The 26,112-nt window shown below is 45.0% G+C and overlaps 3 protein-coding genes and 2 non-coding genes across 5 annotated transcripts; 1 reads left to right on the top strand and 4 right to left on the bottom strand.

The window, feature by feature from the left end:
- Nucleotides 1–2,641: 2,641 nt before the first annotated feature.
- Nucleotides 2,642–3,509, bottom strand: DPPA5 (developmental pluripotency associated 5). The gene is made up of 3 exons (XM_045842521.1): nt 3,398–3,509; nt 3,133–3,312; nt 2,642–2,700 (listed from the first exon to the last, which is right to left on the bottom strand). The coding sequence occupies exons 1-3, from the start codon at nt 3,507–3,509 to the stop codon at nt 2,642–2,644; spliced, it is 351 nt and encodes a 116-aa protein (XP_045698477.1).
- Nucleotides 3,510–11,845: 8,336 nt separating this feature from the next.
- Nucleotides 11,846–12,807, top strand: KHDC3L (KH domain containing 3 like, subcortical maternal complex member). The gene is made up of 3 exons (XM_045842885.1): nt 11,846–12,014; nt 12,211–12,390; nt 12,656–12,807. Exons 1-3 carry the CDS (start codon nt 11,846–11,848, stop codon nt 12,805–12,807), a joined length of 501 nt encoding a protein of 166 aa, XP_045698841.1.
- Nucleotides 12,808–19,027: 6,220 nt separating this feature from the next.
- On the bottom strand, nt 19,028–19,133 carry LOC123822286. Its single transcript, XR_006786258.1, has one exon. It is a non-coding gene; the product is annotated as a U6 spliceosomal RNA (small nuclear RNA).
- A 1,639-nt stretch (nt 19,134–20,772) lies between these two features.
- On the bottom strand, nt 20,773–20,905 carry LOC123822320. Its single transcript, XR_006786290.1, has one exon. It is a non-coding gene; the product is annotated as a small nucleolar RNA SNORA33 (small nucleolar RNA).
- Nucleotides 20,906–24,180: 3,275 nt separating this feature from the next.
- LOC123821498 (oocyte expressed protein) lies at nt 24,181–25,515 on the bottom strand. Its single transcript, XM_045842887.1, has 4 exons — nt 25,364–25,515; nt 25,081–25,280; nt 24,687–24,866; nt 24,181–24,260 (listed from the first exon to the last, which is right to left on the bottom strand). Exons 1-4 carry the CDS (start codon nt 25,513–25,515, stop codon nt 24,181–24,183), a joined length of 612 nt encoding a protein of 203 aa, XP_045698843.1.
- Nucleotides 25,516–26,112: the final 597 nt, after the last annotated feature.

Consider the following 26,112-nt stretch of genomic DNA (forward strand, 5'->3'; position numbering starts at 1 on the left):
AATAAACAAACAAAATAGAAACAGACACATAGATACAGAAAACAGACTGACAGCTGTCAGAGAGGAGGAGGTAAGGGGGTGGGTGAAAAGGTAAAGGGATTAACCCCCACCAAAAAACAAACCTCATAGAAAGACAACAGTATGGTAACTATCAGAGGGGGAAAAGGGGTGTGGGGAGGTAGGAGAAGGTAAAAGGGGGATAAATGGTGATGGAAAGAGATACGACTTGGTGCCCTGGCTGGTGTGGCTCAGTGGATTAAGTGCTGGCCTGTGAACCAGAGGGTTGCTGGTTCAATTCCCAGTTAGGGCACATGCCTGGGTTGCAGGCCAGGTCCCTGGTTGGGGGCACACGAGAGGCAGCCACACATTGATGTTTCCCTCCCTCTCCTCCCTCCCTTCCCCTCTGTCTAAAAGTAAATAAAATAAAATCTTTTTAAAAATTTTTAAAAAAAGAAAGCTATAACTTGGGGTGGTAAACAAACAATATACAGATAATATATTATAGAGTTGTACCCTTTAAGCTTATATAATTTTATTAACAATGTAACCCCAATACATTCCATTTTGGGGAAGATTTTATTGATTTATTTTTAGAGAGAGGGGAAAGGAGGGAGAAAGAGAAGGAGAGAAATATCAATGTGTGGTTACCTCTTGTATACCCGCAACTGGGGACCCTGCCTGCAACCTAGGCATATGCCCTGACTGGGAATCGAACCAGTGACCCTTTGGTTCACAGGCCAGCACTCAATCCACTGAGCCACATCAGCCAGGACTATGTTCAATTTTTTTTTAAAAAGTACTAAAGGCAGGGACTCTTCACCTAACAAATACACACACACACACACACACACACACACACACATTTCCCAGTTGTTTCTGGGTGAGATTGTGAGGAAATAGCCAATCATATATATTGCTGCTGGGTGTGAAATTATTTCAACCCCTTTGAAAGGCAATAGTAGTATCTAGCAACATTATATATGTTCTTTCCCTTTGGACCAGCATTCTCCCTCTGGGAATTGAACCTACAGTTGCTTGGTAGACATTCCACATTTTTCCCTTGCAGCAGACAGCTCATTTGTTAGTTTTCTTTCCCATTATTGGTCAAACTCTAAGAATAGTCAATACTTGCTACTATGTGTGATGCCTGTTCTAAGTACCCTACAAATATTAACAGTTAAACTTCACAACTTCATGTGGGGTCAGATGCTATTATCTCCCACTTGGACACTGAGATGGTAGAACAACTTGACTAAGGTCATAAGGCCAGAAAGTTCCTGAAGTGGGACTCATTCTGGCTTTGAACTATTAAGCTAGTCTCTACTAGGGAAAACTATAGTCCTTACTCTGATGATCCCTCAACGAATCAGAGGTGAGCCCCACCTACGGTATGCCTTCATTTACTCCCAATTTCACATAACCTGTGGGGGCCTAGTATAGCAATTCTTAAGTGTGGTGGAGAATCCCAAAGACCCTATCAAGAGGTCTGTTATGTTCTCCTTTTCACATACCTATCTGTAAGGCTGAATTTTCTTCAAACTCCAATCTAAATAACATTCTGCAGCAGACTGAATGCAGATTAAGAACTCCACTAGTAGTCTCCTATTAAGTTTACAAAACTATAAAACTGCTGCACTGCCACTGGCTAGTATGGCTGAGTGAGTTGAGCACCAGCCTGCAAATTGTAAGGCTGCAGGCTTGATTCCCAGTTGAGGCCCATGCCTGGGTTTCAGACCAGGCAGGTCCCTGGTTGGAGACTGTGCAAGAGGCAACTGATCAATGTTTCTCACATACATTGATGTTTCTCTCTCTCCCTCCCCCTCTCTCTAAATAAATATATAAAATCTTCTTTAAAAATAAAAAAAATTAGCCCTGGCTGTTGTAGCTCTGTGGATTGAGCATGGGCCTGTGAAGCAAAGAGTGGGTCACCAGTTCAATTCCCAGCCAGGGCACATGCCTGGGTTTCAGGCCAGGTCCCCAATAGGGAGTGCGTGAGAGGCAACCACACACTGATGTGTCTCTCCCTCTCTCCTTCCCTTCCCCTTTCTCTAAAAATAAAACAATAAAATCTTAAAATAAATAAATAAATAAAAATTAAAAAATTAAGCTGCTACACTGAGAAGGCACTGGCACTTCTGTACTTGTTTTGGATAATATTTGTTTTTCATTTTATATATTATGTTAACCTATTATAGGGTTATTATTTTCTAAAAAGTCCAGGTCATTTCCAAACAATATCACATCTCCCTTAGATTGACCAGTTTTAGATTGGAGCTGCATCTCGAAACTTGGCTCCCAGACCTCACCCCGCTTTTTAAATCTAGCCAGGTGTGCTCTTGGACCTCTCTACACCTAGCTTTGGGAGTTCCATTAAGGCTTAAGTACAAGGTCCACCTTAGTTGTGATTTTATATCCAACACCTCAACCACATGTCAAGGAACTATTCATTTAAAATTTTATTCTTTAATTAGCAACCTTGGGAAAAAGTCACCTCAGGACCTAAGAGGCAAATGCAGAAAACCACAACAAGCTGTTTTCCTTGTCAAGCTGCAGCACAGTTTAAACCGGGATAGATCCTCTCCAGCTCTCCACAGCCTGTCGTTCACATCCTGGTCCCAGGTACGTTGGTTGCAAACTGGCCTCACTTCATCGAAGGGTCTAGCTCGAGGGCATTCATGGCTTGCTCAAGTCTGAGCATCCCTGCACCAGAAAGCAATAGTAGGTGTGCGTGAGGAGAGGACAAAGGCCTGGCCAGTTCACAGCCTCTTTCAGGATCCTGGCCAGGCGTTCTCCGCCTGAGGTTCTCAGGAAGCTCAGAACGCGAGGCCACCGGGTCCATTCCAACAGCCTCCAAGCTGGGCATTGTGTGGGGAGCCTGGGATGAGATCTCAGAAAAGCCTACCCTATGAGGCCAACTCCAGGCCACCTCCCATCATAGTCTTACTTCAGGGTCCCTAGGACCAGCCGATGGTACTACCAAAGTAACGTCAGGGATAGCGCAAACACCAAGTCCCCCTAAGGTGAAGTGGCTGCCGGAGGGGATAGGATGGGACGGGTGAGACGGACTGACGGAAAGGGCTTGAAGCTGCGTTCCTCTACCCCTTCCCCACCACCTGACAAAGGGCCGCTCACCTCGCTCCTGCCTCAGGCGGTGCCTCTCGGCCATGGACTGGAGCATCCACTTGGTTCGGAGTTTGTACATGTAATTGCCGTAAACCACGACCTCAGTGAGGTTCGAGGATTCCAGGACCTTCAGCTCAAGCATGGCTTTGCTCACTTGCTCGATGTACGGGATTCGAGATCCGCCTGGGCCTGTTTAGGGGAGAAGATGAGTGCTCGGGCCCAGGGCCGAGACTCCAGGGGTCGAGGCACCCGAGTCAGGACTGGGTTCACTCACCAAACATGGCTTCCAGCAGCTGCGTCTGGACCTGGAACACCTCGGGATCTTTCAAGTCTTCCGGAACTTTCACCCACGGTGGGATATCCTTCCGTTTAGGCAGGGTCCCCATCTTGAGTGCCTCGAAACGAAAATCACGCTCCGAGTTAAGATCTCCCAGAGCCGCGGCGCGCGCGAGAAAATTGAACACCTGGGCAGGCCCCACCCACAACCAGGCCCCGCCCCGGAAGGCCCCGCCCCCGGCCTGGCGGCCCAATCCTGGGCTCACAACGCTCCACTCGCTGGCCCTCCTGCCTGCATTCTGGTGGACTACTCTCTTCCTAGCAATGGTGGGCCCAGCTGCCTGTGAGTTTCTAAGGGTTTTCGGTTTTCACCTGCATTGACTCGCTCCTTCCGCACCAGAAGCGCTGGGCCTTCGGAGTGCATGGGGTGATGGTCCGACTCTTCCCCTGGGAAAGAGTGGTTGGGCCTGGACCCCGGAAAGAGGAAGTCCAGGTTTGAGAGTGCGAGAACCACCCAGAATCTATCAAATCGAGATTCCATCCTCCCACGTTCCAAAGGAGGATCCATTTCCTGCTGGACCGCAGGCCTTCACATCTCAGGCGACCCCTGAAACTTCTGGGAACTCAGAGGTGATCCTGCCACTTAACAAAGAAGAAAACGAGATTCGAAAATTCATTATCATCAAGGGATGTGATGGGGATCGAAAGTGCTCCCAGGATTTGAGTTGCTCGAAGGCCCAAGGTCCGGAACTTTTGAATCTACTCTGATTTCAAAGCTCATCTGTGCCCGGCTTGACCACTGGGACAAAACTATGGTCTAGCCCTGGCTTGTGTGACTCAGTGGATTGACTGTGGCCTGTGAATCAAAGGGTCACCAGTTCTATTCCCAGTCAGGGCACATGCCTGGGCTGCAGGCAGATCACCAGTTGGGGGTTTGGGAGAGGTAACCACACCTCGATGTTTTTCTCTTTCTCCCTCCCTTCCCCTCTGTGTAAAAATAAATAAAATCTAAACAACAAACAAACTGTGGTCCAGGTTTCCGACCCTGAATAAACTTGTTTATTCATTTTTTTTTATAATATTGCTTGAAGCAATGCACTGCATTCACCCAATGAAGGTATAATTTCAATGTTTAGAGCTTCGTAGATGGCGATGAAGCTGGTTTTTCCCAAGGCCACGTTCTGGTAACATCTAACACCCCCTCAGCTAGTTATTATGACCATTTTGGGGGGCATATTTCATCACAATCAGTGAAAAACTATAGGTTCTTTTACAGCCACTGGTGTAAATAAGTTTTGGTGAAAAAATAGCTAAAACTCTCAAAAGTCTCAAACTGAAATTCTAAAAGGTTGCATACCTTTTGAATATCCAGTTCCTCAGGGTTATTGAAGAACTGGATATTCAAAAGATATGTAAGTTCTAGCCCACAAATTATGAATTACAAAGGAGATAATATTCGTTTACAATAGAGATTTGAGAGACAGATGCCACCTTAACCAAAGACCAACATTAGCATCACCAGTAATGAGACAAATGGACTTCTGGGTTGTCAATGTCATGAAAACAAACAAAACAAAAACAGAAGACTTTTATTTATAGAGAGACAACTAAATGCTATGTATGAAAAAAATCCTATATCAAAGACAGAGAAAGGACATTTCAGGACAGTGGGGAGAATTTTAATATGGACTATATCATAAAATACTATTCTATAACACAGAACTTCTAGAGTAATAAATGTTTTTATTATGACAGAAAAGGTTCTTGTTTTCACCAAACAATGCTGAAATGTATAAAGTGGAGTGTCAATACAATCTACTTACAAATAATTCAGCCCCTTAGTAGATGAAACTCCATCATTTTCTATGTATGTAGGGAGCCAATGTGACAAATGTCAACAGTTGGTTCTTAGTAAAGGACACTACTTTTCTGTAGTTTTGAATTGTAATGAAGTGGGGAAAGTAATAAAATATAACTTTGGAGGGGAGAAAAAGTGTAACCTATCTCCCCAGTGAGGACTTCCCCTCACCATGCTCTCTAAATCACATACACACACAAACACACACACGTCATTTCTATGGCTGGAAGTTTAATTCAGTATTTAAAGAAGCAGATAGAAGGGTGCAGGAATTGTGTCCAACTTAAAGGTATTAGAGATAAGCCTGCAAACTACACAAACTTATTTTAAATGTGTAAAACTGTACAGAGACTTATACTGTTGGCTCAAAAAGTATGACCATCAAAAACTTTTTCAATAGTAATGATTAATTTCCCTTCTAAAGCACTCATATACAAAGACACCAACAGAGGTATGTCACATCAGCAGTTTATAGGAGACTATTTCCTCGTTCCAATGACTTGCCATTGTTTGCCTTGCCCCTGGACTCTGGATGCCTTGCTGTTTGTTCATTCACACATTTTGAACCTAGACTCTCAGATTCACAAATAGCTGCTTTGAGGGCCTGGTTGGAGAGTGGTGTGATTTACTAAGGGGAGTTAGATCCCCCTCCCTAGTCTCTTCTCAAAAAGGTGCCACACCAGCTCCTTCCTGCTTGGGGGACACCTACCTTAATTTTGTTATCTCCCAAAAAGAAATTGTGTCTCCAGGCACACCTACCTTTAGCTTCCCAGTCTGACCCTGAGCAACTGGCTATGAGTATATATGAGATGAAGCCACTGAAAATTCACTTTCAATCCCAAATGTTACCTGCCTGTAGCTTCTCATTTGAAGCAGGTAGGAACTCCATTCAGAGGCCCTGGTGCATTCACAACCACCATAGCCTCCCTTTCTCTCATTCCAGTTACTTAGCCTGCTGAGCCAGTACTTTGACTGCTGGGCAGCAGGAGGTGAAAGTGGCTTTTCATTGGAAGTTCATGGATATCCTCCACCACCCACCTCAGAGATGAAGCAAGTAAGTGCCAGGTGCAGGAACCAGAGGTGTCAGAGGCACCCAGGGTTCACCCCCTGGCTTTCTGGAAACTCAAGGCACATCCTAGCCAGCTAGGCCTGGACCGAGATTTGGCTTCCTTCCAGCCTCCCACCCCGAGGCGGCACTGTGGGCAGGAGGAGGACCCAGAGCAGACAGCAGAACCCTAGAAGATCTCTCCTTCCAACCTGAGGGCACACAGCAGTCTTTTATCTGGAAACCATCCAGAAGTTCCTGGGGCCCCAAACTGAGACAAGGCTGCAGAATATTGGGGACACCCCCTCAGGAAAGACAGTTCCCAAAACACGCATTCCACTTCTTGCTTTTCTAGGGAAAAGGCTGTTGTCGGAAGCTGTCGCCAGGGATCCTCCGCAGGGCCCGGGGCGTGGAATTTTAAGGGACTTTCAAGGAAATGGCTCCATACGTCCAGAGCAGTCTCTGCAGCCCAGATTATCCTAGACCAGTCCCCCTTCTTCTTCCTCTGTCTGCTGTCAGGATTCTAGCCCATTATCTTGGGTCTTTCCAAGGGTTGTGCCAGGGAAACGGAGTACGACCCGCGTGAGCTCCGTGCTTGTGGCTGGAAGCATTCACCATATCTAGCCTATGCAGAGCTGACTTTTCTGTGGAGCCGCTCAGCCTTTTTGGCTTCAGCAAGAAGTGTTCTCCCGAATCCCGGTGCACACCCAGCGCTCTCATAATTTGCAAAAGTGTCAGCTTCACCCTGGCTGGTGTGGCTCTATTGGGTTGACCCCGGACCTGCCAACCGAAAAGTCACCAGCTAGATTCCAGGTCAGGGCACATGCCTGGGTTGCTGGCCGGGTCCCGGGTTTTGGGTGTGCGAGAGGCAGCCAATTGATGTTTCTCTCGCACATTGATGTTTCTCTGCCTCTCTTTCTCCCTCCCTTTCCCTGTCTCTAGAAATAAAATAAAAAATAAATAAAGTGCTGGCACCTTATCGCCTATAAGGAGCACCCAGCTCTGGGAATGCACAGGCCCCCATCGCCCGGGCAGGGAACTCGCACCGCTTGCTCGGGTGGGGAAGGGGAACTCCTAGTAAGGCAGGATCCCACGACCCCTCCCAGGTGGCTTCTTCTGGACGTGCTTCTAGCTTCCCAGCTCCTGAGGACCGTGTCCGGCCACCGTCGGAGCCTAGATTCCCTGGCAGGTAGGAGCAGCAGAGTTAAGGATCAGGCAGAAGCCCCATGCCTCCAGCCCTTACTTCTGAAGCGGCTGTCCAGGCGCCTTCTGTCCAGGACCCACAGCAGCCATTCGACTCGCTTCCTGTGCCACGGGCATTGCCAAGTGTGGGTCTGCCACTTTCAGGTCTAAAAGCATCTCGTGCACCCTCCGGAAGAGCCTAAGGAGAGCAGTGCCCAGACCTGGGGAGTTCAAGGCTGTAGGATTGGTGACCCCCTCGGGTCGCTTGCTAGTCAGGGTCCGACCACACGGAATAGAGGCCACGGAGCCCGGCTCTAAGCACAGCTTGAGACTTTAGGAAGGACACTAAGAAGGGCGCAGAGGCGATCCACTACCGGGGAGAGGTCTCCGACGGACTCTTTCTCTCCCAGGATGGGCACCCCGTTGTGTGTTACCCTCGGAGTCCACAAGTGCGCGGGCTGCAACCACCAACCGCACTTGTAAAGTTTCCTCCGCTGAGGGAGCCTGGGAGCACCACGATCCACCTCCATTCTAAGCCCACTTCTACTTCAATTTGTTCTGTTGGGCTTTGGCCATGCCCAGGCCCTGGTCAGAGAAACAACAAGCTCTTTTGCTGGGGAACCAGGTAAACACAGCGTCGGGGAACAGTTCCTTCAGAGCGAGCCCCGCCCCTTCCTGCAGGCCTAGTGTATCCCGCCAACCCAACTTCCGGGCTCGTTAGGACCCGAAGCAATGACAATCGTTGACTGACCCCCTGCTACATACCTACCTCAACTTCTCTAGCAACTCCAGGACTGTCAGGTGCATCCTATTTCTTACTAGTTGTGACCCATGGGGGAGAGGGCTCAATGCACCCACATCTTGACACTTGGGGAGACACTTGGGGTGAAGGACAACCTAGCTAGAACAGGAGAGTGAGAATTTTCCAATAGAATAGTTGGTACTCTGCCAGTTTACATCTTACTTAAATTGCTATTAAAGCTCTATGATATTGGACCCAAATTTACCATCGTATTTTGTTGGCTTCCACTTATACACTGCCTTGCATTAATGAGAAGGCCATACAGCTCATTAGCCCTATTTGGGAGTATATAAAATGGATATAAAAAATTATAGATGAAAGGACAGATGAATTTTTAATACTCTAGCTATTTATTGACCTATTGCTTTTCAAAAAAAAAAAAAGTCCCTTGAACATTTGGAGGGGGTTTACTTGATTGGATGCTAGGATTGAAAACAATTTTTGTCCTAGATTTCAGTTGTTACTTTATCATAAAACATTATATTTTAAAATAAATTGGTTTTACTTTATACTCCAACCAATTGGAATCAGTTGTTCCATGGGATTTTACATAATACATCCTGCAATATTAAAGAGCTCCTCAAGCTTAAATGTATAAAAGAGTCACTTTGAGATCTTGTTGTTGTTGTTAACTTTCTTTTTTTTTAATTTGATTCACCCTGGCTGATGTGGCTGAGTGGACTGAGTGCTGGCCTGCAAACCAAAGGATTGCCGGTTCAATTCCCAATGAGGGCACGTGCCTAGGTTGCAGGCCAGCTCCCCAGCAAGGGCACACAAGAGGCAACCACACATTGATGTATCTTTCCCTCTCTTTCTCCTTCTCTTCCCCTCTCTCTAAAAAAATAAATAAATATTTTTAAAAATTGTTTCAGTCATATTCAATATTATTTTGTATTAGTTTCAGGTCTACAGTATAGTAGTTAGATGATCATAGATTGTACTTTACCAAGTGATCCCCCTGATATTTCCAGTACCCATCTGGCACCATACATAGTTATTACAATATTATTGACTATATTTCCTATGCTGTACTTTACATCCTTGGGGATCTAGTTAAATGCAGGTTCAGTGGGTCTGAAGCTGACCTAAGATTCTTCATTTTTAACAATTTTCCAGGTGATGCTGTTGCTGCAAGCTAATGAACCAAATTTTGGGCAGCAAGATTATAGATACCTCAACTATCTACCTAAGACCATATCTAGAAGATAAAACTCAGTAGATAGAAAAGCGTGAAGGAAGTACCAAATTTTCTAATTAGTGCTCTCTCAAGCTCTGAATAAAAACATGTGATGTTTTAACATCTTCGTCTCCATACTTTTTCAACATGAAGGAATCCCTTAAATAGCCTGCCTTGCCCTGACCAGTGTGGCTCAGTTGGTTGCACATCCTCCCTGAAAAGCAAAAAGTCATCAGTTCAATTCCCAGTCAGGGCGCATGTCTGGGTTGGGGTTGGGGAGTGGTTCGTCTCTGGTCTGGGTGCACAGGAGAGGCAACTGATTAATGTTTCTCTCTCACACCAGTGTTTCTGTTCCCTCTTTTTCCCTCCCTTTCCCTCTCTCTAAAATAAGTAAATTTTAAAAAATAAAAATAAGTGGCCTGCCTTACCCCTGACCCTACCGAGTCCCTCCTCCCAGTCCCCTGATGAAAGGGGAGCTATTCATCACCATTGGTCAATTGCCATTCAAGGATATGAGCCCCAGAACTGCCAGACATTCTGATTTTTGTATGAAATCTTCCATTTTTACAATGTTGGCACCTGATTCAAAAATTAAATGAAAAACCGGTGTGGGCACAACAAAACACATCTGGCATCAGTAGGCCTGTGGAAACCAGTTAGCAACTCCGAAGAGTGTTACACTTTCCGGGTCTATCTGAATTCTCAGCCTCTGAGAAACAGTCTGCTCGAGAGGGGTTGTGAAGCCTCAAATCTAATCTCCCACCACTTTCTCTCCATCTCAGATGCTTTCCTTCCTTCAGAGGTACATAACCTCCTTGCTTCCATCTTGTCCTCTGTCAGTTCTAAGTCGATATATAGGCTTAATGAAATTCCTATAAAAATGACAGCAAGATTTTTGTAGATACAGACTAGATTATTGTATTTACATATTTTTAGACTAGACTATTTTAAAATTTGTATGAAAAGGCTAAAGAACTAGAATAGCTAAAACACCTTTGAAAAGAAAAAGATCAGTCTCCCTAAATTTAATTATTATTATAGCTATAGTGATCAAGACTGTATGGTATTAGCAGATTAAATGTAAAGTGTATAGCTATAAAGCCCTTAGGGAAAAACACAGGAGTAACATGCATAGAACTGCAAGTATCCTCTGTGTCAACTAAGGAACAATAATATCATTGTATGTAATTTTGGTATAAGAAACAGATTTCAGACTAGAGATTTTGTGGGGTTACTTCCTGGATTGGATTCTTTTCGGCAACACTGATGAGACCTCAAATTTCAGTTTATAGTTGCTATGTTAGTGACTCTGTAAGTTCCAGGGGAGACAGTTGTAGAGCCCAAATCCTTGGGTTAAAGTTACATATTAACCTAATTCTTCTACCTACCCATGGAAGTTTGTAAGTCCATCCAATGACCCTTTTAATTGATTTTGCCCTTCTGTGGCTCTTAACTCATATTCTGCTTAGGTCTTAAGACCATTGACCCTGTCAGACACCTGCAAACTTCTCATGCACTTCTTTGGCCAACAGAACTCCCACGGAGGATGCAAGGACGAGCCTGAGTGAATCCTGGGGATCTCAGCTCTCTGGGTCTGGGCATGACACCCTAACTACTGATGTGAGAGCTATATAGCTTCACCTTCTTGAGTATCAGTTAATAAGTAATACTTTAAGCTCGACAGAAAAAAAATCAAGAAATGGAAGTAGAATCGTGTTAGAGAATTAAGGCATCAAAAACTTTAAGGGACTCCTCTCTAATGTCCAAACCACAAGGATCACCTGCTGTTAGTTGTGTTCACCTGTCTCTGACAGGTTAAGGAAGAAGCTGGGAGTGTGCTGGCCTCTGGTGAGAGAACTCGCCGGCCAGGGTTCAGGAAGAAGTGGGGGTCTTTAGCCCTTTCTTGCTCCTTGATGATTTGCTGTGTGTGCTTGTGTGCGTGCGTGTGTGTTTAACTAGGTTTCCATTACAAAGTTATTCCAACCGTTCAGGAATGCTAAAATAGTCCCATTAGAACTGAAAATCACCCGGCTTCCCGAATACATCCGTTTCTTTCTCTGCAGATATTTTCCCGCTGTTGGATTTTCCCTACCGCAGTGGAGCTCCGCCTCTCGCTCCCTGGCGGCTGGGGAAAGGGCGGGTCCGCAAACAACGAGGGGATGCAGGAGCCCGTGTCTGCACTTGTGCGATCTCGGAGAGAAGCCGGGCTGCGGAGTTTGGGAGGCACGGCCTGGAATACAACGAGAAGGGCGTGGATAGGGAGGGGCTTGCCCCAAGCCCTTAAAATAAGGCTCAGGCCTGAGCGCTGCTGCCGCAGTCAGGCCCACCTGCGACCTCCCGACTTGCGTCCACAGCCCTGCTCCGTGAGAGGCTCGCCGCAGCATGGCCACCCCGAAGCGGTTTCCAACGCTGGTGCAGCTGGAGCAGTGGGAAGGGACGCTATTCCAGATGCTCAGTAACATCACCAAGAGGCCCTACTGGTTCCACACCGAGTACCTTAACAGTCCGAAGGCAGTTCATCTTGAGGCGTGGCTGGTGGAAGCGATCTTTGGTGAGTGGCCAGAGAAGGGAAGCCAGTGCGGCTTCCTTTCTCGACTCCTACCAACCCGGTCCCCCAGGCTGACCGCATCTCAGGGCAAGCCTCCTCCGTGGCCCCGGCCGCACTCCAGTGACCCCGCCGCCTCCCGCTCCAGTCGCTTTCCTTTCCCTTGTCCCCACCCCTCACGGCCTCTCTCCCACCCGTGCAGGCCCGGGCGGAGAGCACATCCCTCACGTCGAGTGTGTGTCGCAGACCCTGCTTCGCATTAACCAGTGGGACCCTGAAGGCGAGGCTGAGATCTTGATATTTGGTCGGCCTTCTTATCAGAAGGACGTGTCCGAGATGATCATGAACTTGGCTTACTACCACCGCCAGCTCCGGAGGCAAAGTACGGGACCGGGGAGAGTGAGGGGGACCCCGGACAGGTCGTGGGTGCCTTGGGAGGGATCCTGATGCTTCTGAATGTGCCCGGGCAGCGGTCTCAACCTTAGTCCGCCGGGAGTGGGTTTCCTCTTTACCGGAGATCTAGAAGGCCAAACTGACCCCGTGCTGTCAGATTCCGGGCCCCCACCCCGTGAGCCCGGACGACGACTCCTAATGTGGAGAGAGTCCGGGGACACAGGTGCGGTCTCCTTACGCTGCTTTTCTTCCAGGCTCAGGGAGGATCGCTGCTCAAGAGACCGAGACCAAGAGCTCCCCGGACGCCGCCCGGGAGGCGGCCACCCAGCGGTCCCCCGACGGCGCCCGGGAGGCGGCCACCCCCCGGTCCCCCGACGCTACCCAGGTCCCAGTTCCCGGGTTATGAAGTCATTTCGGGGCCCGGGGCGAGAGCCAGGCAAGGTTCAAATGGAAACCCCTATCGAGAAGATGTGAATTGCTCTTAGTTTCCCCTCCTCATGCCCCACCCCATGTTAAATGTTTGCAAACACGAATTTAAAAAGGCCTAACAAAGACTAGAACTTCCCTAATAAAGAGTCGAATTCGCTACAGTCCGTGGAATGGCAGGTAGAGAGGGTGGGAGAGGCACCTGACTCCAGGCACCAGTATCTGCTCTAGGCTGCTTTGTATCTACAAGCCGGTGAGACCTTTTGGATTTCTAGCCGCCAGAAGCCTCAGTCTTCACTGGCAGATGCTTCCTTCGAGCTCCTTAACTGCACACACCTGGCTTTGCCCGGCGCGAGGCCGCTCCTGCCCGTGGAGCCTGTCCTCACCGGGAAACCTCTCCAAACCTGCGGTGTTTTCATTCAAAGAGGCAAGGATTCCAAAATTTGTTTCCCATCCGGCAGGCTGGGTATACTGTGCCGCACAGGAAGCTGCGACTTCCCAGCTCGGGCAAGCGTGGGTAAGGGGCGGTGAAACCGGGAGAGACAGCGGGACTGCTCAGCTGTCGTCCTCAAGTCTGCCTGGTTCATCAGGCCTCCAGTGAGGTTTGACTCGAGCGGGACGTACACAGTGCCAGTGACTCACAAACGCAGCGACCAGCTGCCGCAGGGCACTCGGTCACTTCTTACAATTTGACTTCTAGTGTAAATTTAAGGTATTTAACATGTTAATTTGATACATTTACATATTATATGACTGCCATTGTAGCGATGATTAGCACCTCTTCCAGGTTTGGCTTCCCAGCTCCCGAGGGCTTGGACACAGGTGCCTGCTAGAAGAAGGAAGCAAACTGTCAATAGTTGGGCGTTCAGATCAGAAAACAACAGTAAGCCCGATCTTAGTGTTAGAAAACTTACATTTTCAAAACTCAAGGGCACCTACTTTTAAAGACCAGGGGGTGGTACGTCTATCATAGACCCTTTGGTTACAACTAATTTAAGACAATCACTGCAATTTTAAATAAGCATTTATTTTACAGTAAGAATAAAGATACAAAGCAGAATTTACAATAGGTTATTAACTATTTTTTAGAAGAGTCAGGAAAAGCCAAGGTACTTCGATGTGGATGGATACCGGCCAGCAGTATCCATCTCAGCTGTGGATGCTCATCAAAACATGCTAAAAACAGAGACAACCAGGTCCTGTGGGGGAATAGGAACAGCAGGGCCACTCTTCACGTGGGGAGTACCTTAGCCACCCTCTCTCCTGGAGGGCGCCTTGGCCACTCCTCACGTGGGGAGCACACCTTGTTCCCCCTCTGGCGAGGCTTTTTAGTTTGAATAAGAATTCAGGTAAAAGCTCATTACTCATTGCTAGGAAGTAAGGATCAAACAATAGATAACAAAGAAGTCTGAGGGCCTATTTTGAGTCAGGGTCAAACAGCTGTAAAACTTTAAAGAACAAAGTTACTTCTTCCTTGGACCCTTATCATTCAACTGAGCATTCTAAACAAAGCAGGTTTCACAGGATCTTACATATTCTTTCTTAGGCCTGATTACCCGGGGAACCCGCCCTTTTCAGCACAGAGCTGCACCACGCTGTCATTGTTTCAGGCTTAGGTGGAGCAAGGGAACTAAGGCACCAAGAGATAAGGAGATTTTCTCGCAGATGATGAGGACTCAGGCTATGTCAAAGCCGAGGGGCTAGGGTCCATCCCCACTTTTGCCATACCCCTCAAAGTCCTTCCTTGGAGGCCTCCCATGTGATCGTGCCTGTCTTAGATTGTTTCCCCTTGGGGTATCTTACCCATCATTGGCTAACCAACCAAGCACTGGGGGCCAGGCTGGGTGAAGTAAAAGGAGCAGAAGAGGTGCTCCTGCCAGGGAGATAAGCTTTTGTCTCCTTGCTGGCTTATGGTCCAAGGCCACTCCCTCAGCCTTAGCCTTGGCAGGGTTACAGCTTCTGATACCAGGCAGGGCGGTTCCCAACACTTCAAGATCCAGTATCAATGTGGACACAAATTTTCCACTGAGGCTACAGAGTAAACAAGATTCAATGTTGCTCCCCTGCCCCCTCTAAGTAGTACCCACATGACCAGAAAGGCAGATTCTCTCCTTTACAGGGAAGATTGCTGAGCAGCAAGTAGCAAGCCAACGGGAACATTCAGGAGTCTCTGACTATTCTAAAACTTTCACAAAAATCCCCTAAACACACAGACATATCTGAAATGATTTTGGGGTGGGGGCTGGTACGATACAGTAAACCTCCTTGGTTGCAGGTTGGAGAGATCAAGAAAGAAGGAAAGGTTGAACTTTAAAAGCATTCAGTTGTGATGACACAATTCTTTGTGCATGTATAGTGCTGATTTTTAAAAAAAATTTATTGTAGAAAGGAAGGTAAAGAAAGGGAGATAAATATTGATGTGAGAGAGAAACATTGATTGGTTGCCTCTTGTATGAGACCTAACCCACTACCCAGGCCTGACCACAGATCTAACTGGCAACCTTTCGCCTTGTGGAAGGATGCCCAACCAAGTGGGCCACACTGGCCAGGCTGGTGTTGATTTTTTTTTAAAAGTATAGTCTTCTCAACATGGCATGAACCAGTGACATCTGAGTTTTCACCCAAAGTCCCTATCTTATAGACCTCCCTATCTGCTCTCTCAAATGTACTCCTACAAAAAATCACTTAACAGTTTAACTTATATGTACTTTTCCATAATTGCACGTACTTTTTTTCTTCCAGCAGCTTGATGGCTTCAGTATAGGTACACTTTAACCTTCCCCTTACTACTGGTTGATTAATTTATTAATTGTATTTTCCATACAAACAACTATAAACATACTTTTTCCCCACCCTGTATTTCCTCAGAGAGCTTCCTAGAAGTGAAATTGCTGGGTTAAATAATGAGCACCTTTAAAATTTACTGCCAAACTCTTGTACAAAATGTACAAAATGGCCATAACAATGTATTTTTCCACTACAAAGTATGAAAGCTATTTTCACTGTACTCACCCAAACTCCATGTTACCAATACATTTCGTCCATATGTGACTTTTTACATTTTTTTTATTTATCCCACTATTTTAACCATGTAGCTTTATAGGGCAAGCCTACTCTCAAAGTTCAAATTGGTAGTCTTGGTCATTTTTTTTTTCCCAAATGAAGTAACTTGTTGAAGTACATAGAAAAATAATTGAGGGAAAAGGATAAATGTCTTCCAAAAATATTGGCTTCATTAAGATACACTAGAGTGCTTGTTTTATTCTTATTCTTTAAACTATATGTGCATTATATATGCATGGACATGTGTGTTTCACTAGTTAAAAGATGGTAAATTATATGCAAATGCTGGAAACCAAGGCCCAACACAGTCAACAGAAGGTTATCAAGGAACAAGGGCAAAACCTACAGGAGTCTAGAAAACAGTGACTCTTTTCTGTACATTTTTGAGGGTAAAATGAGTGATGGCTAATGAAGTCAGACTGAACAGTTTTTTATTAGACTGACGAGAGGCATCGAAGAAAAAAGTTCACTGTTGACGGAATCTGTAGAAAATTTTCAGTTCAGCTATGGAACACACATGACAGCCGGTCTCAGAGTTTTCCTTCAGCTCTGCCGTAAACCAGGTTGGCACTGCTTCCCTCATTAGAATTTCTCAGCTCCACACTTTTGATCAAAACAAGGCCTTGTGAAATATGACAAAGAATGAGGCAAAAAAGCCCCCCCCCAAACAAATCATGCACCTCCTGATGTGATCCACTGAGGACAGAAGATGATTTGTGTAGTATTTTTGCCAAAAATATATATATAACCTAGATCTAAGGGTGAGGAAACATCAAAAACAAAAGCAGGGTTGTAAACGAGGGAAAGAGAAAGCTGTGTAGTCTGAGAGCAGCAAACACTGCTTACACATCTTGGGAGCAGGGTAAACTGGTTGGCAGAAAATAGCTTAGTGTGGACAGTCTTTGAGTGGGCTTACTGGAGAATACAAATGGAATCTCTGCAAAACACTGAAGATTTAGCCAGGCCCTGGCTTCGCTGGTCAGTGCATAGTCCCATAACCAAAGGACTGAATTCCAGGTTGGGGTACCTGCCTGGGTGGTGGGTTCAGTCCCCCAGTCCAGATGGGTAGAGGAGGCAACTGATGGATTCTTCTCACATTGATGTTTCTCTGTCTCCCTTCCTCTCTCTAAAAGCAATGGAAAAAAGAAGTCCTCAGGTGAGGAAAAAAAATTTAGCCACAGAGCATGTGACAGTCTATCTCTGTTATGGCTGCCTCTGTACTTCTGCTCATACTTCAAATTTAATAGACATCTATCTGCACTATTTACTTTCCTCAGGATTTTTCACTAGACACCCAGGAAAACCTTATTTATAGCCTTCCTGATTCCTGGTGGAGCACTTGTATAATCAGGTTTTAAAGACCTTCACCTGATAGCATCACTCCTTTAAAAAGTGGTTATGATTAGCCTTGGCTGGTGTGGCTTGGTTGGCTGGAGCCTTGTCCCATGGACCAAAAGTTCACAGTCAGGGCATATACCCAGGATGCAGGTTTGATCCCTGGTTGGGTGCATAGAAGAAGGCAGGCATTAATGTCTCTCTCTTTCCACCCCACCCCACTTCCTCTCTCTAAAAGCAATGGGAAAAAAAAAGTCCTTGGGTGAGGATTTTTGAAAAAAGTGTTGTGATTGTAATTGGAACTGCATTGAGTTTTTAGATTAATCTGGGAAGAATTGACCACATCTGTGCAACACTCTACTTTGCTATCCATTTATTCAGTTGTTTTCCTTCCCTCCTTCTCTCCTTTGTCCTTTTCATAGTCATTCATAGATATTTCAGCTAAAGGAATAGTTTCTATATTTTATCAGAAATAAAATTTCATTGTTCAGTTGGTTGAGCATCAACCCAAAAAGCAAAGATCACCAAAGGTCCTGATCATGCCTGGGTTTCAGGTTTGCCCCCCCAGGCGGGAGTGGAGGGGGGTTGCCGTGGGAGGCAACTGATTGACGTTTCTCTCACATTGATGATTCTCTCCTTCTTTTTCTCTCTCCCTTCCGCTCTCTAAAAATAAAATCTTTTTTTTTATTTTATTGTACTTTTTTCTTTTTCTTTTTTTTAAAGATTTTATTTATTTTATTTTTTTAGAGAGGGAGGGGAGGGTGAAAGAGAGAGAGAAACATCAATGTGCGGTTGCTGGGGGCCATGGCCTGAAACCCAGGCATGTGCCCTTACTGGGAATCGAACCTGCGACACTTTGGTTCGCAGCCTGAGCTCAATCCACTGAGCTACACCAGCCAGGGCTTAGAAAATCTTTAAAAAAAGAAATTTTCGTTATGCTGAAGTAGAATGTAATAAGGTTTTTATAATCCCTAAGGCAAGAAAAAAAATCACTTAAGAAACAGTAATTAAAATGGTATGTAAGAGCTCACTCTTCCTTTTGGGTGCAAGCACGCCCTCACTTACCCTTCCTCCTTTTCTTCCCCCATAGGCATGCATCTCCTAAACTCTAAGGGACCCCATGAGACTTGAAACAGAGGGTGAAATGAGCAGCTCATCCCAGGCTAACCCTGACCCTGTCCCCAAGGCTCTCTTTCGTCTGACTTTCCAGTGAGGTGATAGCCCTGCGTTGGTTCCCGTCTTTCTTATACCATTTCTAGAGAGCCCAGGCAGCCCCACCTAGCCTCTCTCATGTTGCTGCTCTACTCTAGGCCTTCCTTGTCTCACTGTCCCCAGCTTTAATAAACATATGTTCAAAAAAAAGCATATAAGAATTTAACGTAAACTCATGGAGGAAAAGAACAAAAAAAAGATGGTAGGAAAAAACAGCAAAACAGCAGACAAATCCAATCATACTGATAATTACATTACATCTGAATGGACAAAATCTTCCAATCAAAAAACAGAGATATTCCAACTAGATTTTTTTAAAGCCAGCTTCAAAAGAATACATTTTATATTACTCTATTTATATTAAATGTTCAAAAAGGCAACTTGATAGAGACAAAAAGCACATGGTTGCTCGGATGGAGACAGTACTGGAGATTGACAGCAATGGGCATGGAGAACTTTTGGGAGTGATTCCAAAACTGGTCTGGTGATGGCGGCACAGCTCATAAACTTACTACTAGCATTTTTTTAATTATACACTCAAAATTTTATAGTATGTAAATTGTAACCAAATAAGCAATTCATTTTAACAAATATATATGGAATGCTTCACAAATTTGCATGTTATCCTTGCACAGGGGCCGTGCTATGTTCTTTGCATCAGTACAATTTTAGTACGTGTGCTGCTGAAGAGAACACAGCAATTAAACTTTTAAAGTGTGTTGATTTTAGAGAGGGGAAGGGAGAGACAGAGACAGAAAGAGAAACATTGATTTTATTTGTTCCACTTATTTATGTATTTATTGGTTCTTTTTTTAAAAAAAAGTATTTTTAGAGGCAGGGCAAGGGAAGGAGAGAGAAACATCAATTGGATCCGTCTGGCACACCCCTAACTGGGGACCTGACCTGGAACCCAGGCATGTGCCCTGACTAGGAAATGAACTGGTGACCTTTTGGTTGGTGGGCCTGCGCTCAATCCACTGAGCCACACCATCCAGGGTAGTTGGTTACTTCTTTTTTTTTTTTAAGATTATTTATTTATTTATTTTTAGAGAGGGAAGGGAGGGAGAGAGGGAGAGAGAGAGAGAGAGAGAGAGAAATCAATGTGCGGTTGCTGGGGGCCATGGCCTGCAACCCAGGCATGTGCCCTGACTGGGAATCGAACCTGCGATGCTTTGGTTCGCAGCCCCGTGCTCAATCCACTGAGCTACGCCAGCCAGGGCTTTGGTTACTTCTTTTATGTGCCCTAATGGGAGACTGAACCCTCCATCTTGGCATATCAGGATGATGTTCTAATCAACTGAGCCACACAACCAGGGACACAATTTTTAAAAATTATAGTGCAATAGTACTCACACCCAAAGTCTCTAACATGAAAATTCTGAATTTAATCTTTATTGTATTTTTTCCATTACCATTTAGTACCCTTATACCGGCCCCTCCTCCACCACCAATCACCACACTGTTGTCCATATACATGAGTCCTTTTTTCTTTTTGCTCAATCCCTCCAAAAAATGAAAATTCTGACTGTGGACATAGGGCAATTGGAAGTCTGATACATTGCTGGAAGGAACGTAAATTAGTTCAATCACCTGGGCAATTTGAACTTATGCACATCCTGTAACCCAGCAATTCCAATCTTAGATGCACACTCAATAGAAATGCCTATATGTATGCACCAAAAGTCATGTACAAGAATTTCCATAACACTATTTATTATAAGCCTGAAGAGGAAACAACCAAAATGTACATCGACAGAACAGGAAACTATAGTTTTTTCATACAATGGAACTAGAACTACTCGCAGCAAGGATAAATTTTACAACTCCATTTGTATTTAAGTCAGTATAATAGCTACCCTTGGGGATGATGTAAATGGATGCTTTTGCAGTTCTGGTAATGTTTTTTCTTCTCTGGGTGCTGTCTAAATGGATGTGCTCCCTTTGTACTGTTTGATGAACCTTCACACTTCGGATGTGTGTATTTTTTTTAATACTATGCATCAACAAAACACTTATTAAAACAATAGAAGAAAATATTTGGAGTTATGGAAAGGTACTTGAAGGCAACATATGCAAAGTGAAATTTTGAATATTTTAACTTTATACATTGCCTTATCTTTATTTTTCATTTTTTAAATAACAAATTTATTTTCTCACAGTTCCAATGGCTAGAAGCCCAAGATACAAGTGCTGACAGGCTTGGCTCCTCCTGAGGCCTCTCTCCTCGGCTTGCAGACAGCTGCCTTCACACCCTGTTCACATGGTCATCTCCGTGTGCTGCACCTGTGTGGTGTCTCCCTCCACATCCCAATCTCCTTTTCTCTTTCCCTCCTTTTCTTATAGCCATTTTTAAGAACCTTATTGAGTTCAATGTCTATAAGGTTCATAACATGGCTTTCCTATAATTGCCAGATTTCTCTAAATTTCTGAGGAAATCCATTCTGGTAAGCGGACTCATTGACTGGCTTTACATTGCCTGATTTTTTAAAAAACATTGAACATGTCTGCTTATCCTCAGAAAGATCAATAATGCTATTTTTATTTTGAATGTGGTACAAGTAAATATGTTTTACTTTAGCAACTTGTTAGAAAAAAACACTGTCTTATTCCTCAAATTACTGTGGATTTTTCACAAATTAAGAGGTTTATTCTTATTCCTCTTAAAAAGAAGTCAAAATAAGAAATAAATCTGAATTTAGCTGCACAGAAAAAGAAAAGCAAGTGGAAAAGTATAGTTTAGAGGTAAGAAATTTGGATCCTAGAATCAATGTTTTGGTTCAAATTTCAGACCTCCCCACATCCTAGCTCTGTGACATTAGCAAGTTCACTTTTGCTCCAAGAATCCTGCTTAGGTGCTTGGCACAGGGCCTGGTATGTGATACAAGTTCAAATAAACATATAGCCCTGGCTGGTGTGGCTCAGTGGCTTGAGCACAGGCCTGCAAACCAGGGTCACTGGTTAATTCCCAGTGTAGAGCACATGCCTGGGTTGCAGGCCAGGTCTCCAGTAGGGGGCAACCACACATTGATGTTTCTCTCCCTCTTTGCCTCTCCCTTTCCCTCTCTAAAAAATAAATAGTGGAGAAGGGAGGGAGGTGGAGAGGGCTGGGGGGTGTGGTGGGATGGGATAGGGGTAAAGGGCAGAAAACTGTATTTGAACAATTAAAATTAAAAAAGGAAAAAATATATAGCTAATATTACCCCCAAATTCTAATAGAATGACAGAGAAAGTATACTTTTTTAGATATTAAAACATTATGAAGGTAGTAAAAATACTGTATTAGCACACGGATGAAAGGGAACACAGAAAAACCATATTAGATGTTGTAATAGTTTGCAAAAGCGCTGTTATAAAATAACAGACTGGTGGCTTAAACAACAGATATTTTTCTCAGAGTTCAGAAGGCTTGAAATCCAAGGTCAATATGTTACCAGGTTTGGTTTCTTCTGAGGCCTCTCCTTAGCTGCAGATGGCTGCCTTCTTGTTGTGTCCTCACATGGTCTTTCCTCTGTGCTCCACCTACCTCTGTTCACATTTCCTTTTCTTATAAAGACATACTAGGAAAAGTCCCACCCATAAACCCTCATTTTACCTTAATTACCTCTTTAAAGGCCCTATCTCCAAATACTGGGTTGGCGAAAAAGTCCGTTACATTTTTTCTGTATGATGACTCTAGTAAGTGTTTCACTGTCTTTAACTTCATTCGAAATTTTGTTAGATTATATTGTGAGCTTTAATATCAACATGCATTAACAAAAACCCATCAAAATTGGTGAATTTTTGTGAAGCCATTTTAATATTGAAGATGGGAGAAGATATGTAACATTTTCAGCCTATTATGCTTTATTATTTCAAGCAAGGTAAAAACAACTGAAATGCAAAGAAAAAAAAGGGCAGTGTATGGAGAAGGTGCTGTGACTGATCAAACATATCAAAAGTGATTTGTTTGATATCACAGTTTCTTGGTACTATTTGGCCAAATGATTCTTTGCTGTGGGGCCGTCGTGTGCATTGGAAGATGTTTAGCAGCACCCTGGCCTCTTCCCACTAGAAGCCAAAAGCAGGAGATAGCTGACATACTCAAAATATCCAAGTCGATAAAGTTATTGGTGAAAATGAAAAATGTGTCTTTTATTTAAGGGGGGGAAAAACCAATGGACTTTTTGGCCAACTCAGTACCCTTATATCCTGATATAATGGAGCTAAGGAGTACAGGATCATTTAGTAATTTAATTTTGAATAATTTGGGGAAAATTGGAATGAATTATAAGCACAACCCTCTTCCACCAAATACAGTCTCAAATGTTCAATGGTTTTGTAGAAATCCCACTAGGAAAAACCTTCAAGATTATTTTTCAAATTTCTACAGAATGAGAGGAAGCAGGAGTTCCTAAATTTGAAAGTAAGGGATGAGGAGGAGGGAAAAATCACACAAACCAATGAGTAGTTTAACTGCATACAATAATTTGTCATATGCAAGAAACTTAGAACCAAAGAGTAGAAAATATTACTTTTAATGGACCATTATTTGTTACAAAAGCTTATACAGGAAATAAAACCCCTCATATTCAGAGCTGTAAAGAAGTAATGATAGGAATGAATAAAGAAAAATGTAAAGGCATTTTACAAAAATGTGGAGCAAAGTAGGAACATGATCATTATCACTTGTAACCAAAGAAGCATATTTTAAAAGATGTGTGTGTGTGTTACAAAACCCTTGCAAACAGCTAAAATCCTTTACTGTTAAGGGGTAAAGAAACAGCATGAGTTAAATCAACTCTAACTTTGTGTCTGAAGTCACAATGCTTTTGACAACCACTCCCCACAAAAGTTCTGCTTCTGAAAGTAAAGAAAGCAGAGATGGCAAGGGGTTTGGGCTGTTTTGTGCAAACTGGTCATAGCATTGTCACTGGTAATGGAAAAACAAACCAGCCAGTGCAGGACACCTGTGCAGATCTGGGGAGGAGGGGGAACAGAACACTTTCTGTTGGTGGAGCTGCCCAGGATCCTCTTCTCTAGTGAATCCAGCGCCAACAGAAAGATAGGCAAATGGCCTCAGCTTTCCTGTGGGAACTCACGCCTACTCGCCCAGAGGGAGGCTCCACTCCATGCAAAAGCACACTTGGTGCTACTCAGGGGCCACACCAGCAGCAGCTTCAAAGTGTGAGCCTCAGGGCAGAATCACTGGAATTACCTATGAGCTTATTAGAAATGCAAATTCGCAGGCTCAATTTCCTCCAGTAGAATCACTTGAGGAGCCTTAAACTGTTTTGGAAAGCTCTCAAGGTGATTGTTACACACATTCAAGTTTGAGAACAAATGATGCAAAACAAACAAAGAAGAACTCAAACCATACTGACCCTGCAGATCTGCCTCCTGTGTATGAGGGCCTGACTCTGACCATAAAATTATAAAAGGTTGGTAGTTTCAAAGTGGTAGAAACTAAGAAACAAAAATAAAACCACTACCCATCAGGCCTTTTACCTACCCCACACACCAAGACATGCATGGACAGTCAATCCTTTGTAAATTTGTTTAATTTTAAGTGAGCAAAGTACTTTGTGCCATCGAACAAAAGGGGGAATTCATTTGTTTACTACAGCAGCATTCACATTTGCATCAAAATAATCAAACCACTATCCATCAAGTAAAAGGAAAAAGAACGCTGAGATGTAAGGATACTTGCTTCTGTTGAACTTCAGTAGCAGAAGCAGGTCTGTTCCCCTAACGCTCCTGACAGTACTTATCCAACAGGAAGCTGGGGAGTCTGGGGATCTGACGCACGTGCCTTCAAAAACTGCTCAAGTTGTTTCATCTTCTCCTCTGGATAAGCAAAAATGCTCATTGTTTCAAAATTACTCGATCATTGCGGGGGTGGGGGTGGGGGTGGGGGTGGGCGCAGGGGTGGGGGTGGGGGTGGGCGCAGGGAAGGGAGCAGGAAGAGTGGTGGAGTGGTGCTGGCAACATCATCTCTCCCGGTGGGGATTCTGAACTTGGGTCTGTAAATGGTGGTGTAACCGAAGGGAGGCTGGCACGGGCAGTCATGGGCCCGAAGCCTCAGAACTCAAGCTTACTCCAAGGTCCTGCTTGGACTCCTCACTAAAGGATGCCCAGGGGCTGTGTGCAGTATATTGGAGCTGGGAAACTGCAAAAATCACTGGGAAGGTAAGAGAGGCTGGAAGGTAGCCAGATATGGCCAGGTGGTTCGCCCTGGCTCCCGCTCCACATGCAGGTTTCAAAGACCCTCACCTCGGGCACGATGTTCTCGGTACCCTGACGCCAAGTTCAGGAGCAGGCTCTTCATGCGATTTTGTACACGGGGCTGTCCGAAAACGGTGATTTCTACTAAGCTCCCAGAGTTTACTATGTCCACCGTCAGCAGGACCTGGTTCATCCACTCCAATTCAGGAATTGTGGCTCGGTCTGGGCCTAAACAGGAAAACAGACTCTGGGGAGCGGCAAGGTCCAAGGTCAAGAGGGCCTAGATTTGAAGGGAATGTGGTCCGGGGAAGGGAAGAGCTGGAAGCTGGAATCATGGTGTCAAATGTGGCCGGGGAATTTGGGAAAGACCTTGGAGCGCTGCCCCACCAGGCCCCTCTATGACTGGAGGGGCCAGGCCACCCGCATGCCTGGGGTTGCTCACCAAAGATAGAGTCAGCCAACCATGCCTCCAGGTAAAACACCAATGGGTCTCTCAGTTCCTGCACAGGAAACCACCACGGCCGGGTACGAATCCGCGGTAGGGAAGGCGGCATCCCCAGCCCGTCCAGGGACTGGGAGGACGTCCACTGATCGCCCTGGACCGCAGCGCCTGGCTGGCTCGCCATGCTAGGAGCAGCAGCCCTGGGACAAGACGAGTTCGCGCTTGTGGGACTACAAAAAGGGTGAAGCCTGCGCCCGGCTTTTGTGGTTTCCAGCCAGCGCACCTTCCGGTGTTGCCCCGCCAGCGCAATTGACACTGGGCTCTGGGAGGAGGCGCTGTGGGGCGCTTCCTACACTGCATCCAGCACCTGGGCTTGCTTTTCATCCTAGAATCAGCGTTTGGCTCCAGCTGGGTCTCGGGGCGTTCCGCGGTCATCTGTGGCAAGTAAGGTATCAGCCTCCAAGGCCCCTGCTCCTGCACATAGCTGACTAACAGTGTGATTTGAATTGGTGACTTTGTTAACTGGAAATCACTTTCAGTGCCTAGATTAAGGTTTCTATGTTACCATCCAGAGGTAGGTAGGTAAATCAGGCCCAGGGCGAGCTCATTGAATCTACATTTTTCTCTCTTCAGCTCCCTGTTATCTTCTGACTCTCTGGTTGGTTACTCCTTCTAAATCATTCAGGCAAGTGTTTCATATTTTAAAAAAGAAAAGTCAAAGGTGTTCCTTATAGAAAATCTAGCAAGTATAGACAGATCCTGCTTACTTCCAGAATCCTTAAGCAACTAATATTGATGCTCATTTCTTCCAAATGTTCTTAATTTTAGTTAAAAATTTAAATTATGAAAGCTTTCACACATTCAAAAAGTTATATAACAAACACCCATGAACAATGTCCCTCCTCGCCCCTCACCCCCAATTAACAAAATGGTAACATTTTCCCACATTTGCCTCACTCCTTTCCTCTTTAAAATACATATCACTAAAACATCTTTCTTTTCCCGCCCCACAGGAAATCACTGTCCTGATGC

This window comes from Phyllostomus hastatus, unplaced genomic scaffold (assembly GCF_019186645.2).
Source record: "Phyllostomus hastatus isolate PE091 unplaced genomic scaffold, TTU_PhHast_1.1 phas_contig_40, whole genome shotgun sequence".
In the NCBI taxonomy this organism is placed as follows: Eukaryota; Metazoa; Chordata; class Mammalia; order Chiroptera; family Phyllostomidae; genus Phyllostomus; species Phyllostomus hastatus.

Bases quoted from the DNA above. Each gene is read 5' to 3' on its own strand.
- KHDC3L (XM_045842885.1), top strand. From the start codon at position 11,846: ATGGCCACCCCGAAGCGGTTTCCAACGCTGGTGCAGCTGGAGCAGTGG. The intron at 12,015-12,210 runs GTGAGTGGCCAG...CCACCCGTGCAG, and splicing joins GCTGGTGGAAGCGATCTTTG to GCCCGGGCGGAGAGCACATC. The intron at 12,391-12,655 runs GTACGGGACCGG...CTTTTCTTCCAG, and splicing joins CCGCCAGCTCCGGAGGCAAA to GCTCAGGGAGGATCGCTGCT.
- DPPA5 (XM_045842521.1), bottom strand. From the start codon at position 3,509: ATGGGGACCCTGCCTAAACGGAAGGATATCCCACCGTGGGTGAAAGTT. The intron at 3,313-3,397 runs GTGAGTGAACCC...TCCCCTAAACAG, and splicing joins GCTGCTGGAAGCCATGTTTG to GCCCAGGCGGATCTCGAATC. The intron at 2,701-3,132 runs GTGAGCGGCCCT...TTTCTGGTGCAG, and splicing joins CCGCCTGAGGCAGGAGCGAG to GGATGCTCAGACTTGAGCAA.
- LOC123821498 (XM_045842887.1), bottom strand. From the start codon at position 25,515: ATGACCGCGGAACGCCCCGAGACCCAGCTGGAGCCAAACGCTGATTCT. The intron at 24,867-25,080 runs GTGAGCAACCCC...TTTCCTGTTTAG, and splicing joins GTTGGCTGACTCTATCTTTG to GCCCAGACCGAGCCACAATT. The intron at 24,261-24,686 runs GTGAGGGTCTTT...TTGCTTATCCAG, and splicing joins CCGAGAACATCGTGCCCGAG to AGGAGAAGATGAAACAACTT.